Genomic DNA, 21569 nt, shown 5'->3' with positions numbered 1-21569 from the left:
TTAGAATGTGGCATCCCAGTTCTCCTGTAAACCCTATATTCACTTTCCAAACTAGCTTGATCAGCAATGCCTAAAAGTTTTACTTTGCTTTTTATAGACAAACCTTATTGAACACAATAAAGTAAAGCCCACAGCCCAATGCCAGGCATGAATCAGTGCTCAATAAAGAGAAGCTGCTATTCTTACTGGGAATTTGTTTGTTCACTAAATATTTACTGAGCACCTACTGAGTGCTATGCACCTATCCTAGGCACTGAGGATACAACAGTAAACAAAGCAGACAAAAGTCCCTGCCTGCTTTGAGCTTATAGTCTAGTGGAGAGAGATGGTGATAAGTGCTATAAAGAAAGGGCAAACTGGCCTCCTGTGGTAAATGGATACTGCTTAGATATTACTTCCTTTAGGAAATTTTTCCTAAGCTCCTTTCCCCCAACAGTAACACAAACATGTGCATGCACGGCGACACACAAACACTGTATCTTTTCTCAGCTGCATGCTTAGAGCCTAGCATATAGTAGGGCCTTAATAAATAGTTAAAGAAAGAAAGTCAGAAAGGAAAGACTAATTTCAATCTTTAGGATTGTGTGTTAAACTCAGAATGTGATACCGATTCAATTTAAATCTGTAAAGTGAGAGTGAAGTGGCATTCCTGAAAAAAAATGTTTGTTAGCAACATGAGGGTTAAACTTGAGGAAAGAAAGACGTGTCATGAAGATAATCAGAATATGGGCAAATATGTTTTGAAGAACCTAGAGGAAAGAGAACATATTTGATTAGATTTGGGAAAAGGCAGTATAAGCTACACCACCTAAATTTACAGCATAAAAAAGAGGTTGGAATCGGGAAGAAGATAAATTGTTCTGTTTTTTTTTTTTTAAGTTCAAGATGGCAAAATGATACAGTTGAAAATAAAACAAGATAATGGGCGAGACAGATTTGAGTAAAGAAAATAATGAGGTTAGATTTGTCTATATTCATTTGGTAAAGACTAAAAGAATAAAATAAGCAAATGGATAAGAAATTTAAATTTCCATTGTTGGCAATTCTGAAAACTCTGCACAGAGTTCCTTTGATTTTAGATGATACGAAATATGACATAAAAAGCTAGCCCTACCTTCAGAGGTTTCATCACCAAGCTCAATAATGTGAACATCATGCATGTTTTCATTTCAATACTTTGAGATATGGAGGATCATTTTTTACATAGTCACCCTTCTCACTCCATCTGTTAATCCTCTTGGAGGAACTCACCCTGAGAGGTGAGTTTTCCAAGGGGTAACAAGGTCAGTTTTCAGATTTTAATTTAATGTAGTATGTAACTTAATTTGTCGCTGGTAATCAGGATGAAAAACATTCATGAAATTTAGCAAAACATATTAATAAACTGAGTATATGGAACACTTTCATATAGAAAAGAGTCAAAAGGACTGTGCAATTTAAGGTGAAAATAGTCTTGTATTAACTTGTATGAAGTCTTGAGTTAATAGTCTTGTAGTCAGATTATAAGACATTACTGACAAATATCTGAACCCTTTTTTTAGCAAGTTTTTATGTATTATTTTCATTGAGTTTAGCTGATTAAACTTTTCTTCTTCCAGATGTGCCAAATACTGGTGTAAACAAACCTAGAGCTTCTGACGCTGTCCATCCCAATAACTATCTCATCAGGACAGAGCCAGAACAAGGAACCCTCTACTCACCAGAACAGACGTCTCTCCATGAAAGTGAGGGTCTGTTGTATTATCTTTTAAGTATTAGATTTGCTTTTAATATTTCCATGTTGAAAATGAGCATCAGAAGTGTAAAATGAAGATATATTCTGCTGGTTTCATTCCTTCAGGATCATTGGGTAACTCAAGAAGTTCAACACAAATGAATTCTTATTCCGACAGTGGATACCAGGAAGCAGGGAGTTTCCACAACAGCCAGAACTTGAGTAAGGCAGATAATAGGCCACAACATTCATTCATAGGATCAACTAATAACCACCTGGTGAGGAATTCAAGAGCTGAAGGACAAACACTGGTTCAGGTAAGCCAAATACATCTTGATCCTTTTTTAAAAAATGGACTCATTTTACACTATGAGTCCATGATGTTAATGAAATTTTAGGCTTGAAATCTAAAACCGCATTAGTTCCTATTAATGAATTCTGATAAATTCTAGACATTGGAGAGTAATTTTTCTGTAAGCAGCAAGTTTGGCATGAGGGGAATAGTCCACGGAGAGTGTGAGAGGATTGGGTGGAATGTTCTAGTCCCTGAGGGGTTATGAGTTCCTAAAAATACTAGACCTAAAATATGCTGTAAAGAGTTCTAGAGGGCAAAGCACTATTCCCACACCTGCACAAAATGGGACTGGCCCATTCTAACCAAAGTTTTTGCCTTCATCATTGGAATTGTTCTCTGAAAACGTATATTTCTGCTTGCTAGAATATAGATATTCCTGCCTATAGAGAGCTACTGTATAGAAGCATAACTATTCTGTTAAGGTTTTCTGACTTAATAGTCAAAAATAATAATACATATGTATTTATAAAAACTCCTTAACTCCTCACTGACTGCCACTTTATTCACCTCGGTCCACCAGCATATGCCAAAATTAATAAAAGTAATAGGAGTCCCGAGTGGCAATACCTAGTGAGGATCTCTCTGTCCAAGTACCCCTGTGATTCCTCTGGAGCTGAAAAATGGCAAGATGATCAAAGAGGTCAGGCAAACCCTAAGCTTCTCTTAATGCAATACAGGAAGCCCTGAAGGTACACACAGCAGTGAGCCAACATTCACAATGCCAAAGGAGAAACACAAAACAACTTTGGCTCAACAATTTAAGGGAAACTTTTAAGTATTAAGAATCATTTCTGTATTAAAACAAACACAAATATGGTGCGTGAATTTTTAAGGTAAGACAGGAAGTCTTGTGCCCATGGCACACTACTTCCAGCTGCAGACTCCTCCCCCACCAGCTCCATTCCTCAGATGATACATTTGCTCCTCTGCTGTTAGGGATGCTCTGATGAAACACTCTGGGAAACTTTGGACTACATGCTTACAGGAGTTCATCTGCTTAGGTGAATTTCTATGTTGGCAGGTCTAAAGTCAAACTTATGAATAATAATTAATTACACAGATTGTCTATTTTGCCCCTAAGAGTGGCCATGATACTTTTTTAATTTATTTATTTATTTTTTTAAACTTACGGTAAGTTAATTTTGTTCCTGGAGATTGCAAGACGGTCTTTAAAACTGAACTTGCATGTATTCTGGGGAACACAGTTTCTAAATATCAGGGCCAAGTGTTATCCCATTTTGATAGTAAACAGCTTATATGTGGGATTTTTAAAATTATCTTTAGCACTATTAGTAAACCCCAAATACAGATTTTAATTTTCCAACTGCCTACAAATTTTTTTGTTTTGTTTTGTTTTTTCTTTTTTAACACCTTTTTTGGAGTATAATTGCTTCACAATGTTGTGTTAGTTTCTGCTGTATAACAAAGTGAATCAGCTATATGAATACACATATCCGCATATCCCCTCCCTCTTGCATCTCCCTCCCACCCTCCTCATCCCACCCCTCTAGGTGGTCACAAAGCACCTAGTTGATCTCCCTGTGCTATGTGACTGCTGCCTATTAGGTACCTGTTTTACATTTGATAGTGTATAGTGTATATCACTTCATCCCAGCTTACCCTAACCCCTCCCCATGTCCTCAAGTCCATTCTCTACTTCTGTGTCTTTATTCCTGTCCCGCTCCTATGTTCATTGGAACCTTGTTTTTTAGATTCCATGTATATGTGTTAGCATACGGTATTTGTTTTTCTCTTTCTGACTTACTTCACTCTCTATGACAGACTCTAGGTCCCTCCATCTCACTACAAATAACACAATTTCGTTTCTTTATATGGATGAGTAATATTCCCTTGTATATATGTGCCACATCTTCTTTTTCCATTCATCTGTCAGTGGACACTTAGGTTGCTTCCATGTCCTGGATATTGTAAATAGTGCTGCAATGAACATTGTGGTACATGACTCTTTTTGAATTACTGTTTTCTCAGGGTATATGCCCAGTAGTGGTATTCCTGGGTCGTATGGTAGTTCTATTTTTAGTTTTTTAAAGGACCTCCATACTGTTCTCCATAGTGGCTGTATCAATTTACATTCCCACCAACAGTGCAGGAGGGTTCCCTTTTCTCCACACCCTCTCCAGCATTTATTGCTTGTAGATTTTTTGATGATGGCCATTCTGGTCGGTGTGAGGTGATACCTTATTGTAGTTTTGATTTGCATTTCTCTAATGATTAGTGATGTTGAGCATCCTTTCATGGGTTTGTTGGCAATCTGCATATCTTCTTTGGAGAAATGTCTATTTAGGTCTTCTGCCCATTTTTGGATTGGGTTGTTTGTTTGTTTTTTTGATATTGAGCTGCATGAGCTGCTTGTATATTTTGGAGATTAATCCTTTGTCAGTTGCTTCATTTGCAAATATTTTCTCCCATTCTGAGGGTTGTCTTTTGGTCTTGTTTACAGTTTCCTTTGCTGTGCAAGAGCTGTGAAGTTTCATTAGGTCCCATTTGTTTATTTTTGTTTTTATTTCCATTTCTCTAGGAGGTGGGTCAAAAAGGATCTTGCTGTGGCTTATGTCAAAGAGTCTGCTGCCTATGTTTTCCTCTAAGAGTTTTATAGTGTCTGGCCTTACATTTAGGTCTTTAATCCATTTTAAGTTTATTTTTGTATACGGTGTTAGGGAGGGTGCTAATTTCATTCTTTTACATGTAGCTGTCCAGTTTTCCCAGCACCACTTATTGAAGAGGCTTTCTTTTCTCCATTTTATATTCTTGCCTCCTTTATCAAAGATACGGTGACCATATGTGCATGGATTTATCTCTGGGCTTTCTATCCTGTTCCATTTATCTATATTTCTGTTTTTGGGCCAGTACCATACTGGCTTGATAACTGTTGCTTTGTAGTATAGACTGAAGTCAGGGAGCCTGAATCCTCCAGCTCCGTTTTTCTTTCTCAAGATTGCTTTGGCTATTTGGGGTCTTTTGTGTTTCCATACAAATTGTGAACTTTTTTGTTCTAGTTCTGTGAAAAATGCCATTGGTAGTTTGATAGGGATCGCACTGAATCTGTAGATTGCCTTGCGTAGTATAGTCATTTTCACAATGTTGATTCTTCCAGTCCAAGAACATGGTATATCTCTCCATCTGTTTGTATCATCCTTAATTTCTTTCATCAGTGTCTTATAGTTTTCTGCATACAGAAAACTTTTGCATTCCTTGTGGGCCTCAATTAGGTGCCCACAGTTCTCTTCTCCTTTCTCAATGGTGCACGCATCGTGCACCTTCTTGGTCTCTGGGCAGGCACAGCATGGCTTCAGAGGCTTCTTCTCCTGCTACTCAGATGGGGCAGGGCTTGCGGCCACCAGACCCGGCATTTTTCGCACCAAAAGCGGCAACTAGCACAGACAGCCTAAACACCAGCCTCCGCAAACGCCGCTGATTAGCCCGCAATCTTTTGTCTCCTTAGGTAGGTTTATTCCTAGGTGTTTTATTCTTTTCCTTGCAGTGGTAAATGGGAGTGTTTCCTTAATTTCTCTTTCAGATTTTTCATCACTGGTGTATAAGAATGCATGAGATTTCTGTACATTAATTTTGTATCCCACTACTTTACCACATTCATTGATTATCTCTAGTAGTTTTCTGGTAGCATCTTTAGGATTCTGTATGTATAGTACCATGTCATCTGCAAACAGTGACAGCTTTACTTCTTCTTTTCCGATTTGGGTTCCTTTTATTTTCTTTCCTTCTCTGATTGCTGTGGCTAAAACTTCCTAAACTATGTTGAATAATATTGGTGAGAGTGGCATCCTTGTCTTGTTCCTGATTTTAGAGGAAATGGTTTCAGTTTTTCACCATTGAGGATGATGTTGGCTGTGGGTTTGTCATATATGGCCCTTATTCGTTGAGGTAAGTTCCCTCTATGCCTACTTTCTGGAGGGTTTTTATCCTAAATGAGTGTTGAATTTTGTCGAAAGCTTTTTCAGCATCTATTGAGATTATCATATGATTTTTATCCTGCAGTTTGTTAATATGGTGTATCACATTGATTGATTTGCATATATTGAAGAATTCTTGCATTTCTAGGATAAACCCCACTTGATCATGGTGTATGATCCTTTTAATGTGCTGTTGGATTCTGTTTGTTAGTATTTTTGTTGAGGATTTTTGCGTCTAGGTTCATCAGTGATATTGGTCTGTAGTTCTCTTTTTTTGTGATGTCTTTGTCTGGTTTTGGTATCAGGGTGATGATGGCCTCGTAGAATGAGTTTGGGAGTGTTCCTCCCTCTGCTATATTTTGGAAGAGTTTGAGAAGGATAGGTGTTAGCTCTTCTCTAAATGTTTGGTAGCATTCACCTGTGAAGCCATCTGGTCCTGGGCTTTTGTTTGTTGGAAGATTTTTTATCACAGTTTCAATTCAGTGCTTGTGATTGGTCTGTTTATATTTTCTATTTCTTCCTGGTTCAGTCTCAGAAGGTTGTGCTTTTCTAAGAATTTGTCCATTTCTTCCAGGTTGTCCATTTTATTGGCACACAGTTGCTTGTAGTAATCTCTCATGATCCTTTGTATTTCTGCAGTGTCAGTTGTTACTTCTCCTTTTTCATTTCTAAATCTGTTGAGTTGAGACTTCTCCCTTTTTTTCTTGATGAGTCTGGCTAATGGTTTATCTTTTCAAGGAACCAGCTTTTAGTTTTATTGATCTTTGCTATTGTGTCCTTCATTGCTTTTTCATTTATTTCTGATCTGATCTTTATGATTTCTTTCATTCTGCTAACTTTGGGGGGTTTTTTTGTTGTTGTTCTTCTTTCTCTAATTGCTTTAGGTGTAAGGTTAAGTTGTTTATTTGAGATTTTTCTTGTTTCTTGAGGTAGGATTGTATTGCTATAAACTTCCCTCTTAGAAATGCATTTGCTTCATCCCATAGGTATTGGGTTGTCGTATTTTCATTGTCATTTGTCTCTAGGTACTTTTTGATTTCCTCTTTGATTTCTTCAGTGATCTCTTAGTTATTTAGTAGCATAGTGTTTAGCCTCCATGTGTCTGTATTTTTTACAGTTTTTTTCCTGTGATTGATATCTAGTCTCATAGCACTGTGGTCAGAAAACATACTCAATATGACTTTAATTTTCTTAAATTTACCAAGGCTTGATGTGTGACCCAAGATATGATCTATCCTGGAGAATGTTCCATGAGCACTTGAGAAGAAAGTGTATTCTATTGTTTTTGGACGGAATGTCCTATAAATATCAATTAAGTCCATCTTGTTTAATGTGTCATTTAAAGCTTGTGTTTCCTTATTTAATTTCATTTTGGATGTTCTGTCCTTTGGTGAAAGTGGGGTGTTAAAGTCCCCTACTACTATTGTGTTTCTGTCGATTTCCCCTTTTATGGCTGTTAACAGTTGCCTTATGTATTGAGGTGCTCCTATTTTGGGTGCATAAATATTTACAATTGTTATATCTTCTTCTTGGACTGATCCCTTGATCATTATATAGTGTCCTTCTTTGTCTCTTGTAATAATGTTTATATTAAAGTCTATTTTGTCTGATATGAGTATTGCTACTCCAGCTTTCTTTTGATTTCCATTTGCATGGAATATCTTTTTCCATCCCCTCACTTTCAGTCTGTATGTGTCCCTAGGTCTGAAGTGGGTCTGTTGTAGACAGCATATATACGGGTCTTGTTTTTGTATCCATTCAGCCAGTCTGTGTCTTTTGTTTGGAGCATTTAATCCATTTACATTTAAGGTAATTATCAATATGTATGTTCCTATTACCACTTTTTAATTGTTTTTGGTTTGCTATTATAGGTCTTTTCTTTCTCTTGTATTTCCTGCCTAGAGAAGCTCCCTTAGCATTTGTTGTAAAGCTGGTTTGGTGGTGCTGAATTCTCTTAGCTTTTGCTTGTCTGTAAAGGTTTTAATTTCTCGGTCGAATCTGAATGAGTTCGTTACTGGGTAGAGTAATCTTGGTTGTAGGTTTTTCCCTTTCATCACTTTCAATATGTCCTGCTGCTCCCTTCTGGCTTGCAGAGTTTCTACTGAAAGATCAGCTGTTAATCTTATGGGGATTCCTTTGTATGTTATTTGTTGCTTTTCCCCTGCTGCTTTTAATATTTTTTCTTTGCATTTAATTTTTGATAGTTTTATTTTTATGTGTCTCAGTCTGTTTCTCCTTGGATTTATCTTGTGTGGGACTCCCTGCGCTTCCTGGACTTGATTGACTATTTCCTTTCCCATGTTAGGGAAGTTTTCAACTATAAGCTCTTCAAATATTTTCTCAGACCCTTTCTTTTTCTCTTCTCCTCCTGAGACCCCTATAATTCGAATGTTGGTGTGTTAAATGTTGTCCCAGAGGTCTCTGAGACTGTCCTCAATTCTTTTCATTCTTTTTTCTTTATTCTGCTCTGCAGCAGTTATTTCCACTATTTTATCTTCCAGGTCACTTATCCATTCTTCTGCCTCAGTTATTCTCCTATTGATTCCTTCTAGAGAATTTTTAATTTCATTTATTGTGTTGTTCATCATTGTTTGTTTGCTCTTTAGTTCTTCTAGGTCCTTGTTAAACGTTTCTTGTATTTTCTCCATTCTGTTTCCAAGATTTTGGGTCATCTTTACTATCATTACTCTGAATTCTTTTTCAGGTAGACTGCCTATTTTCTCTTCATTTATTTGGTCTGTTTGGTTTTTACCTTACTCATTCATCTCCTGCATGTTTCTCTGTCTTCTCATTTTGCTTAACTTACTGTGTTTGGGGTCACCTTTTCACTGGCTGCAGGTTCATAGTTCCCGTTGTTTTTGGTGTCTGCCCCCAGTAGGTGAGGTTGGTTCAGTGGGTTGTGTAGGCTTCCTGTTGGAGGGGACTGGTGCCTGTGTTCTGGTGGGTGGGGCTGGATCTTGTCTTTCTGGTGGGCAGGCCACGTCCAGTGGTGTGTTTTGGGGTGTCTGTGAACTTAGTATGATTTTAGGTGGCCTCTCTGCTAATGGGTGGGGTTGTGTTCCTGTCTTGTTAGTTGTTTGGCATGGGGCATACTGCACTGGAGCTTGCTCTCCATTGGGTGGAGCTGGGTCTTAGCATTGAGACTGTTATCTCTGGGAGAGCTCTTGCCGATTGATATTATGTGGGGCCAGGAGGTCTCTGGTGGACCAGTGTCCTGAACTTTGCTCTCCCACCTCAGAGGCTCAGGCCTGACACCAGGCCGGAGCACCAACACCCTGTCAGCCACATGGCTCAGAAGAAAAGGGAGAAAAAAATAATAATAATAATAATTAATAAAATAAAATAATAGAAAATAATTCAAAGTAAAAAAATAAGAAAGTAATTTTAAAAAAACGGAGAGAGCAATCAAACCAATAAACAAATCCACCAATGATAACAAGCACTAAAAACTATACTAAGATAAGCATAAAAATCAGAAACAAGTCAGTCGCAGACAGCAAACCCCAAGTCTACAGTTGCACCCAAAGTCTACCACCTCAGTTTTGGGTTGACTCCTTGTCTATTCAGGTATTCCACAGATGCAGGATACCTCAAGTTGATTGTGGGGAGTTTATCCACTGCTCCTGAGGCTGCACAGAGAAATTTCCCTTTCTCCTCTTTGTTCGCACAGCTCCTGGGTTTCAGCTCTGGTTTTGGCCCCATCTCTGCGTGTAGGTCACCCTCAGGCTTCTGTTCCCGCCCAGACAGAACAGGGTTAAAGCAGCGGCTGATTAGGGAGCTCTGGCTCACTCATGCGGGGGGATGGAGAGGTACGGTAGTTATAATTGGAATGCAGGGCGAGCCTGCGTTGGCAGAGGCCGGCATGATGTTGCGACAGCCTGAGGCATGCTGTGTGTTCTCCTGCCTACTAATTTTTAAACTCCCTCTTTCTTGCCTTATTGTTTATTTTCAGTCCCCTTCTCTCCCCAGATCTTCTCCTTTCCATGGCTATTGCCTTCCCAGAATTGTTGAGTTTGAGCACCCAAGTGGTCTCAGAGCAGGTGTTTCAGCCAGCCAACTGCTTATAACACATGGAGACAAAACATGTTTCTTCTTATGGCATCTAAGAGTATACAAAGTCCGTGACTCATCCCTTTTTCTTCCTTTATTGCCCCAACTAAAAGTGAAAGGGGGTTGATGACAACTGTACTCTAGTAGTCACTAAGAGATACAGAAAAAGCTTGGTCCTGAGCTTATAACCCACTGCCCCAGTCCAGCCACCATTCTTCTTCATTGTTGTCCTGCATCAAGAAAGGGATCTGAGACTCAGTGTTTGCAGAAGTCTATGGATTCATAGAAGGACTAGCCATGGCGGAAATGTTCTTCATCTCCCCGTCTGGTCATTTGCAGCTGGCCAGAACTCCAGAGATTTTGAGCATTCCTCCTGCTGGAACAGATTGAGGGTACTTTTATTTGCATCTCTTTTGATCCACCAGCTTAAGACAAGAGCTTATAAATCAAAGGAGGCAGAAAGAAATGGCTGAAATCACTAGCAGCCACACTTAAGCTAAAAGAAAAGATAGATTTGGCTAAAGCACTAATACAGTACTCACAGAGGAGAGCTGAGAGCACAGGCCCTATCCAAACGTTCAATTATTCCACTTTGAAAGAACCTTCCTTTTGTTACTGGGGCCAACCCATAAAGACAGTTACAAAGGCAGTTATAGATACTGCTCTAGCTTTATCTAGATTAACATATTGAAAAAGTTTTGTTTTGTTTTGTTTGTTTTGTTTTTGTTTTACACAAATGGGTTACCTTAGCCAAACTTTGACTCGCAGGGTACAAAATAAGTACACTGCTCCAGTAACCCTTCACACTTGCAATACAGCATATTATGTGTTGTGGAAAATGTGTAGGCAGAGGGTAAAATAATGTAAAGACAAAAGAAGAAAGAATATTAAATGTCTTTCGATCTCTCCTTACTGGTTGGTTTTAGTATTCTGAAGGGGAAAGCTGGAGATTAAACCACCACCAAGAAAAAAAAAAAAAAGTAGAACAAGAAAACAGAATAAGGAAAAATTAAGATCCAGCTCTACAGCAAAAAAAGGAAAAGAAACTTAGATGCCTAAAATAAATAGTGAATTCACATTCTGTAGTGAGCTATGTACATTTTTTGCTGTAATGACAATGGACACACAACCCTGGATAAACCATTCTCTTTTCTCCCCCTTTCATCAGCCATCAGTAGCCAATCGGGCCATGAGAAGAGTTAGTTCAGTTCCATCTAGAGCACAGTCTCCTTCTTATGTTATCAGCACAGGCGTGTCTCCTTCAAGGGGGTCACTGAGAACTTCTCTTGGTAGTGGATTCGGCTCTCCATCAGTAACCGACTCCCGACCACTGAACCCCAGTGCATACGCCTCCACCACATTACCTGCTCAGCGGGCAGCCTCTCCGTACTCTGCACAGAGACCCACCTCCCCATCAGCTGTACGTCGGATTGGGTCGGTCACCTCCCGGCAGACCTCCAATCCCAACGGACCAACCCCTCAGTACCAAACGACCACCAGAGTGGGGTCCCCACTGACCCTGACGGATGCACAGACTCGAGTAGCTTCCCCATCCCAAGGCCAGGTGGGGTCATTATCCCCCAAACGCTCAGGGATGACCGCTGTACCACAGCATCTGGGACCTTCACTGCAAAGGACTGTTCATGACATGGAACAATTCGGACCGCAGCAGTATGACATTTACGAGAGGATGGTTCCACCTCGGCCAGACAGCCTGACAGGTGAGTACAAGGGGACGGCCCTACACAAAGCCCAGCGGGAAAGTCTTCCATGTAACCATTGCTGAAACAGAGCATGTAACGTGGAAAAAGCTTACATTTTTATCTTAAAATTTATACTGCAGACTTCAGGCTGACTTGTCTTTCAGGCTCTATAATTTTTAATGCATGAAATTATACACATTTATATCACCAGACCTCTTTTGCAATGAATACATTTCCCCCATCCCTCACAATATTAGGATATAAGAGGTACTTTTTTGCCTTTTAGAAGAATTGGTTAGAATTCTAAACTGTTTGTTGAGGTTTTTCACAGTGAAATAGTTTTCACTAGCTAGGCCTACCCATACTCAAAACCCTAAGATATGTTAAAAGGTGGTATCAGAATGTCTGTTCAAATTTTTTTTTAAAGAAATTCCCTAACAGTGTAGACTAGAATATGGATTTCCTCACTTACTGCCTTGATTTTTAGCATCCTGATGGGAAAGCACAAATTCTTATGAATTACCTTCAAATGCCACTTGTATTAAATCAGAAAGACACCAACCAGGTCACTGGTAGTCCAACTGTTTCCTTCAGGGTTTTTTCACGGCGGGTATCCTACATGATGTATAGACTTGTTCTTTTGATTAAAATGAATTCATCTTTAACTAGTGTTCTAAATTATATTTTAAAAGTAACATGTACATAGTGGTAAAAAAATTCAAACTATGCAGGGAAATATGAATTGAGAAGTGAAAGTCTCAGCCTTCTCTTTACCCTCACCCAGTCCCACTCACCAGTTTATGTATCTTCCAGAATGTTTGATTACATATATGAGTATATACATTACATAAAATGTGCACACATTGTGTTTCTTTTTTTTTTTTTTAATGCTGTTGGAATTCTATTATATATATCTTCTATACCTTGTTCATTTTGTAATATGTCTGAGAGTTCTACTTCATTCTCTCAAGGGATGCCTAGGACCCTATTTTATAGATGTATTATAATTTAATCACTTTGCTATTAATGGACATTTAGGTTTTCTCATTTTTAGCTGTTAGAGACAATGATGCAATATATATTATTCCTCCTGCATATTTGCACCTAGGTACTAAGATAACTATGGGATCCATTTCTTGAAGTAGAATTGCTGGATCAAAATATGTGTGTATATGTTCTTAATGAAATACTGTCAAATTGCCCCCAGGAAGGTTTTATAGATTTCTGTTTACACTAGTAGTTTGAGCGCATGTTCCCTACACCTTCACTAGCACTGCATGATGTCAAAGAGTTTCATCTTTGCCAGTCTGGCAGTTAAAAAGCTGCACCTCATTGTTTTAAGTGGCCTGTGTTGAGTAATGACTGAGGTTGATGATTTCATATGTTTATCAGCCATTTTATTGCTTTTCTGCAAACCGTGAGTTCAGGTCTTTTGTCTATTTTTTTAATTTGTAAATGCTTTTTATACTTGAATAAATTAACCCCTTGTAATATACTTCTCAAGTATTTTTCTCATTTTGTAATTTGTCTTTTGACTTTCTTTTTGGTATTTCTTATTTACAGAAGTTTTTAATATTTTGTGAAGTAAGATTAATAGCCTTTCCTTATGGCTTCTGGGAAAGGTAGAGCCTTTTTGAAATTTTCTAATTGAAGAATCTTGCACAAAGAATTAATATTGAACTTGATTTTGAGCTCAAGGAAATTCCTAGTGGAGAAACTGCCTCTTTTTCATTCAGCCATTAGAGGGGTGTCTTCGGCTTAGATGTTTTCTGGCATGCCTCTGAAAAGTATGCAGCAGAGTGAGGTGGAATCATTTACAACATTCTGCCTCTGATGGAAACCTTAAGAGATAAATAGTTCTGAGGATTTCTGTGCCCCAGCCCTGCCCTGTGTGTGTGAACAACAGCTGTGCAGAAATCTGTGTTTGCAGTAGAGTGAAGAGGAAGTCCAGGAAAGAAAGTGAGCACATAAAGGACTGTCTCCATGTTTAACCCTGGAGGGCTGATCTTTGGTTTAAAAAACCTGCTTCTCTGACAATGCAGGTGAAGTTAGACTTTATGTTTCAGGGGGAAAAAATTATACATAGCCTATTATGGATTTTTTTTTCCTAGAATATGACAGTCTTCAAAAGAAGCAAAGGGTTTCTTAAAATGTTCTAGGGACGCTTTGGTTTCCATCATCTAGCTACCTGCCCAATTAGTCTGCATGTGGATCCTAATTTGTAAATTCCTCTCTTTTTTTTCTTATTTTAGAAAGTGATGTGCCTGTCATTATATTTACTATGCTTCTGATTTCAAAGGCTTAATAACCTGCTAATTGATAAGCCTAAAGCAATATTTTATAATAGATACAGACACTTGGATATTTGGTGATCATAATTTAAATGATGTATATAAATTACTTCCTACAACAGAAAAATATGTCTGCCTGAAAATATTCATTTCAGTATAATCATAGCATATCAAGACAGGTTTTGAGAATAAGAAGAATTCATATTTGGAAGATAAATTTATGTTTGTTTTCACTGACTTAAAATATAAAGGTTTTAAATCACAAGGAATATATCATTGAAGTAGGTAAGCTAGTATGTATTTGTGGAATTGCAACATATTATTTGTCTTTCAGTTTAAAAGATACTAAGTTATAATAGCCTTTCTGCACAATCATTTTACTTAATCTATAGGGGCTAATTTTGTAATTTTTGTAATTTTTTAAATGTTAATCTATAGTAGTGTGTGTTTTTGTTTTAATGCATCAGTAGGTGAACAAAAATATTTACCATCATAATGTTATTCACAAAGACTTCTAATATCAAGAAATTGCTATTTCACTATAATTCTTAAGTTTATATTTCCTGTTATAGTCTATCACATACAGTCATTTCATCTCACTAATAGTCCTGTAACAGGGGGCTGTTTATTGGATACTTTTTATAGTTGTAAGTGGTAACAAGCTCATTTGGTTACCTTTCTTGTGAAATCATAGTAAATGTTTATGAAAGTTTTCATATTATATGGATTCCAGTGAAGACTCCAGCTAGATCCTGGCACAGTGAGAATATCACATTCTGAACGGGGCAGAATGCTTTGGTCTCTTTTCACATCACTGTGGTGGTGAGCCAAGGTGGCTTAGCCAACTTCAGGAGCATCCAGGGCTCAGCTTGCCTCCACCCAAGTGTTTGTGATCTTCAGAGTCTCACAGTAAATCAAGGGCTCTACTGAATATTAAAATAATGCCTCATCCTGATAAGATTTCCAAGAACTAGGTGCATTTTCCTGCCCACTTTACGTCACTATTAACAAAATTAATGCCTGCAACTTTTGTTCAAGATACTCTTGGGCTCTATAAAGAAATGGAGTTCATACTGTGCTAAGAATGAGAAATCTGCCAGTGAATAAAAAGCTGAAATCCTCAGATGAGTACTTTACAACAGCAATCATAGTATGGTCTTTAGAGTTACATGGTCTTCGATGAACCCCTGGTGAGCTAACCTCCCTCCTTAACCTTACGTCTGTTGAGGGCTCTGTCCAGTTCAAGGTTTCTCACACCATGTCTCATTGATCCTTGAGAAATAGCTTTGTCCAGGGCAATGACAGATCATGGAGGGGGCTTCCTCTCAGCCCTACCAGGAAGTAGCTCTCTGAAGGGGATGAACTACATTTCCTTTTGGGCTCTGTTTCCTCAATTTTAAAATGGGAAGATTTGGCTGAATGAGCTCCCAATTATAAGACTGTATAAAACTGTGATCTTCATTTTAGCAAGTGAGGAGCCAGTAGCCAAAACCCACATTTGTTCATTTAATTTCTTCCCATGTCACATTGCTGTCCGGGGTTGGTAATAATTGTTCATATTAGAAGCTTTTATGTATTAACTTTCTTGCCACTCCTCACTAAGCAACATGTAATTATCACTCACATTCAGGCCCATTCACTTTTAGTTGTCATATGATTAACTCAGCTAACAAGATGTGAGCGATCGTATCTTTTGGTAATTAGTTACTGTGTTGATTATTTGCAGTCTTTTTAAAAGCGAATATATGCTGACTGACTTCAGATATGTTTGTGCTTTTTCTTGCTCGTATTTGGAATGTAACCTTAGTTGGTATTCTTACCAAGTGACAAATTTTACTTACTAATGAATGATGACAGCTCACAAATTTCTGAGCATCGTAATATAGAATATACCAATTCACTTTTTTAAAGAAAATAACATGTTTGGGTTTGAAATTTGCATTAATTATTAATAATTTGAATGAGAGTATTTGAAATGACTTAATACACTAACTTTGTACTTTGCCTTTACACTAGAAAGAAGGTAAACAAGAATCTGGTATTTGGATTCCTAGAAAAACACTTGTTTTGTTTTTTTAATTGTGATAACAAATAATAAAATAATACTTTATAAATCTTATTAGTTTGCTGATGATATTTTAAACTTTGTAACATAAAATTTCACCTTTTTCTATAAAAATCTTGGATGAATGATTTGAGACAAAGTTCAGAACAGTTCTTGAACATCAGCCTGTTTCTAAGCGCTATTATGTAGGTGTCGTCTTAAGTGTTGGGATTTAAAGAGGTGTGGGACATGACGGCGCTCTCTTTTTGGTCACCATCATAAAATAGCTTACAGTTGGGGGATGAATTTCAGAGTATCAAACCATTTAATAACTTCTTATATTTTTTTTTAGAAAATTTACTTTTATCCTGCTGCCAGAGGAGAAAGTTTTATTTTTAGAATGTATATGGTATCCTGTTCATATCTGTCATCCCTCTTTTGTAAAACTCACTAGGTTTGGTGTTTAGACTCAGCATTTGGTCCTATTGTTTAGGACTTATACTTTTAACCTCACCACAGTTTTCAAGTTTTTTAATAATGTAATTTTCCTGCCTGTAGGCTTACGGAGTTCCTATGCTAGTCAGCACAGCCAGATTGGACAAGACCTTCGTTCATCTGTGTCTCCCGACTTGCACATCACTCCTATCTATGAGGGGAGGACCTATTACAGCCCAGTTTACCACAGCCCAAACCACGGAACCGTGGAGCTCCAAGGATCGCAGACAGCACTGTACCGCACAGGTTCGGGTGGGCATCAGCTCTGTTCAGCTGCTTTCCCAATTTCACCAGCCCAAGAGTAGAGGATTTTATTGAGATGGATTTCCTGTTAGAGTGAATTCATATTGCCCATTTGCTTGTCAGATAAGCAGCTGTGAAAACAAATCAATAAACAGTAAAATAGAAGTTCACTTAGTACCTATTTATAAGTGATATATTTTTACCTTAGTTCAATCTGATCAGTGAACCCAGTGATTATACTTTAATTCACAAATAAGTTTGTTGAGCTATAAATCCGACTCCTCAGGTTGGAAGCATATCAGATATAGAAAGGAAAGCCTTTTTTGGAATATTTCTTTGTAATTTTTGTTTCCTAGAACACGTCTTTAGAGAAAATCCCTACGTGAGCTATTGGCTTATCTTTGATTTAGCATGTATGTAGCCCAAGTGTATTTGGTATTACTCTTTTTTTGTTAGTGAATCTCTTCTGAATTCTTAAGCGATAGAATGTGAAATAAATATTCCTTATGGTAGACTCAATCTGGGACAGAATGCAATGATGGCAGTTATAAAAATAGGGAACGGGAATTCACCAGGGGTCCAGTGGTTAGAACTCCGTGCTTCCACTGCAGGGGGCCCAGGTTCGAGCCATGGTTGGGGAACTAAGATCCCACATACCACGTGGTGTGACCAAAAAATAATAATAATAATTTTAAAAATAAGAAGAAAAATAAGCAGCTAGTGCATCACACCCTTGCACCCCCAGACTCACATTTGTGCCACACCATAGCGGCTGATAGAGCAGAAGCTAGAGCCTGTGGCCACGTGAGCTGCCAGATTATGCTACGGGTGTGGCTTACAAAGTCCCAAGAGGCCGCTTTAAAAAAAAAAAAAAAGTGAGTACAGATTTATTAACGTGCCCATAAATGAATTCCAGGTAGCAATGATAATTCCCTAAAGGCACAGCTCTAGGAGCCATACCTCACAGAACACCATGAGGGAGAAGACTGAATTTGAATTGGTTCTTTGCCAAAAACTGACAGTTTGGTCCACTGTGGTATTTTTCTCCTGATAGAATGTACCAATTTTTAATAGATGTTAGTGAAGAAATATTTCACTCATTCTGTTCTGTAAATTGAAGAATTTCTTTATTAGGATTAAGAAGTAAATAGTGTTAAAATATGTTAATTGCAGGAAGAATATGAACACAATCATTGGAGAGATACCTACTGCAATAATTTGGAAAGAAAGGTTAAATACAATGTACAGTACTTTATACATAGCATCACGCAATAATTTTAGGGAGTAGCTTTAGAAGAATTTGATATATCAGTCTTCTTTCCTGTGAAGTATATTTTCCAATGTTATCAAAATACACAAGTCTATAAATAAAATATATATCAAAATACGTAACCTGTATTCACTAGGTGTCGAAAGTTTGACGGTTTCAGTTATCTATAAGTTTGAATATCTTACTTGTCTTTTATTGCTAAAATGTAGTTATGAAATTTTGTTATTCTAAGATTAGTTTAATTATTTTCCTTTATGTCACTTTCAGTTTTGTTACTAAATCTTAAACATATTAAGACCTACTGTGTAAGCAGATTTATAGTTTCATTTTTGCTCTTCCTGCTAATAAAATTGACATAAATATTGTTTGTGTTATGTTAAAAACTTCAGTGCCTTTGTTAGCACTAATAAGCTAGATTGGTAATATCTAAAAGTAAGCAATTTATATAATTGTTAAAAACTTAACCCTTCTTAAAACTAAAAATACTTTGACTTTGAAAAGTATCACTTTGTGGAGAACATACTAATCTTTTTTAAAATGCTGACTTTCTAGTAGGTGTTGGAAATCTGCAAAGGACGTCCAGCCAACGAAGTACCCTTACATACCAAAGAAATAATTATGCTCTGAACACAACAGCTACCTATGCGGAGCCCTACAGGCCAATACAATACCGAGTGCAAGAGTGCAATTATAACAGGCTTCAGCACATAGCACCAGCTGATGATGGCACCACGAGATCCCCATCAATAGACAGCATTCAAAAAGACCCCAGGCAAGTACTGGTTATGAGTCTCCAGAATGCCACCATATCTCAGGAGTCAACTAGTTCCTTCATTCTGACTTTTTTCAAGTTGCCGTGTCTGTTATAATATCAGTAACTCCTTATCTCTACTATTTCCAGTTGTTTTCCAGCACTGTAGGTCATTGAGGTTAATTTCACTTTAGAGATAGAGTCCTTCTTTCAGTGCTTTAATAATAAGTTAGAGAATGCACAGGTCTGTGTGAATATCTGCAGCATCCACAATTGAAATACTTCATCAAGGCAACTACCTGGGATAGCCTCTTAGTCTGAATTACACAAAAGACTTTAAAGGATCATTTTATGCCTTTTCCTTTATCTTGGCTGACCTCTTAAATGATGGCTTCAGAAAATGCATATGGTTGTTTTAAACTGGGAAAGACCAGTGTCAGGTACATTTTGAATCATATTGGTCAGTGCCGTGTTGCGCTTTTATTAACTAGGTCCTTTGAAAAGCTTTCTGCCATTTAGGGGAAAATAGTTTACAAGAAATTCTCACATCTCATGAGCCAAAAATATTTGGCAAATAATAGATGTTTCCTGCTTTTAATTTTATTTGGCCATGTAGAAAACATGTTTTATTAAGATGAGTCATTTAGTACTTGATTGATTTTGAAAAACTAGCCTCATCTCTTTAATGAAAGTCATTTAAAATATTCAGGAAATAAAGATATTTAGAAACTAAAAGAGAATTTTAGCTTCTGAAAGAGTGAAATTATTTCTAAATTTTAAGCAGCTTGAGTGTTATTTTAAGGCATATATTAACAAGATTTCATTCACTCTTCGCCCACAAATAGTTGTTTCACTGAAAGATTGTTATAATTATCAATTCATTTATAGCAGCCTACCAACTTATCCTAATGAATTAAAAGCATGAGTGAGGTTTGGTTATTAAAACAAAATAACCTAAGATGCTTGTGAGTTGAATGGGAAGCCCACTGCTTCACTAAAAGCACTCCACCTATTCACTCTTTTGCCTAAAATATTTTACAGTGTATGCACACATTTGGTTCTGCTATTCCTATTTGCCACCCTTCTGTTATTTTAAGGATTTCTAAAAATAATTTGTCTAATAACACCTCCAATATAATTAAGTCAAAAATTTTTTACATGATTTTGTTTTTTGTTCTTTTCTTTTTTTAAATTTGTTTGTTTGTTTGTTTACTTATTTATTTTTGGCTGCATTGGGTCTTCGTTGCTGCACGCGGGCTTTTTCTAGTTGCTGTGAGTGGGGGCTACTCTTCTTTGCGGTGCACAGGCTTCTCATTGCGGTGGCTTCTCTTGTTGCGGAGTGTTGGCTCAGTAGTTGTGGCTCACAGACCTTAGAGTACAGGCACAGTAGTTGTGGTGCATGGGCTTAGTTGCTCTGCAGCAGGTGGAATCTTTTTGAAGTCCTCACAAGAACAACAGACTAGGGCATGCTACTAGATACAGAAATTCTCAAAAGGGTTTTGAATTGTAGGTAATTTAGACCATACCTTGGCTGAATATGCAGAAAAAGAATAGCTACCCAGAAAAGCAGTGAAATATGATAAGAGCTTTGAGTTTAGTATGCATTCCTGAAGACTTCAGTTTTGACCTCTGATATGAGCTGATTCATTATAAACAAGGATTTCGTGTCTGATAATATACTTCAGTTATTCATAGTATGGTAATTTCATAGTCTAATGTATAAAACTGTTATGGCTAGCTTTGATTATGTGAAACTTTACTGATAATGCATTTTGTAAGATGAATAAATTATTATCTTATAATAGGTGCATTTATTTATTTGAAACTGGAATCCAAGTGAGTTTAAAGTTTGAATAGTCAAACCATGAAATTAAAAACTCATGATAATTATTACTTAATTTTTAGTTTTTAAAATAGCAAATTTTACTATTTTTATTCACTTATAAACTTACTTCCTCTGTCATTAATGCTACATTATAGTTAACCTGAAAACTACCCTATAAGACTTAAGAAGTTGTTGATGTTTTATACATAAAAGGAAATGTATGAGTTTTTTTTAATAGTTATCTAGTTTGGAAGCAAAATTTATTAATAGTACAAATAATTCATCTGAAAGGAATAACAAAGTACTTGTTATGGAAAGTGACAGTGACTGAAAGAATGACAGCATTCATGGTGTTCTTTTTGAGGAGGGCTTCAGCTGTGACATTCAACAGAATAATTCCATTTACCATCTCCTTGACCTTTAAGTTGTTGTCAAATATTTTACTTCTACATACATTATAAAATCCATAATATAGTGTTGTTATTTTTACTGTAAATAGTCAGTTGTCTTTTAAAGAAATTAAGCTAAGTTTAAAAGATGGTCTTTATAGTCACCTGCATACTTATTTGTAAATAGTTCTCTTCATGTCTTCCTATAAATTCTAGTTTCCATCTCCACTCATTCCCCTTCAGCCTGAAGAACTTTCTTTAGCCTTTCTTGTGTTGCATGTCTGCTGGCAACACATTCTCTCAGCTTTAATTTGTCTGAAAGTGTTTTTATTTACTCGTTTTAAAGGATACTTTTGCTAGATATAAAATTCAGGGTTAATAGGGTGGTTTTTTTTTCAGTCCTTTAAAGGATGTTGTTCCTTGTCTTCAGACCTCCATTGTTTCTGATGAGAAGTCAGCCAACACTTGTACTGTTCTTCTCATTATGCAATGTATCTTCTCTCTGGC

The 21569-nt window shown here is 37.1% G+C and overlaps 1 protein-coding gene across 12 annotated transcripts in view; it reads left to right on the top strand.

Moving 5' to 3' along the window:
* Positions 1 to 21569, top strand: part of PKP4 (plakophilin 4) — a 247608-nt gene that overhangs the window by 182250 nt on the left and 43789 nt on the right. For 5 of the 12 annotated variants that reach the window (XM_081242566.1, XM_081242570.1, XM_081242569.1 and 2 more), the window contains 5 exons: positions 1599 to 1730; positions 1841 to 2031; positions 11220 to 11772; positions 16648 to 16836; positions 18650 to 18869. In XM_081242566.1, coding sequence (XP_081098692.1) covers positions 1599 to 1730; positions 1841 to 2031; positions 11220 to 11772; positions 16648 to 16836; positions 18650 to 18869 — 1285 coding nt within the window. Of the gene's footprint in view, positions 1 to 1598; positions 1731 to 1840; positions 2032 to 11219; positions 11773 to 16647; positions 16837 to 18649; positions 18874 to 21569 lie in introns of all 12 variants that reach the window. The other 7 variants (XM_081242577.1, XM_081242573.1, XM_081242575.1 and 4 more) reach the window with 7 other exon arrangements.

This window comes from Mesoplodon bidens (genome assembly GCF_964165515.1).
Source record: "Mesoplodon bidens genome assembly, chromosome: 8".
NCBI lineage: Eukaryota > Metazoa > Chordata > Mammalia > Artiodactyla > Ziphiidae > Mesoplodon > Mesoplodon bidens.
Note: the sequence above shows the minus strand (reverse complement) of the source record. Positions and strands in the feature narration are given on the sequence as shown.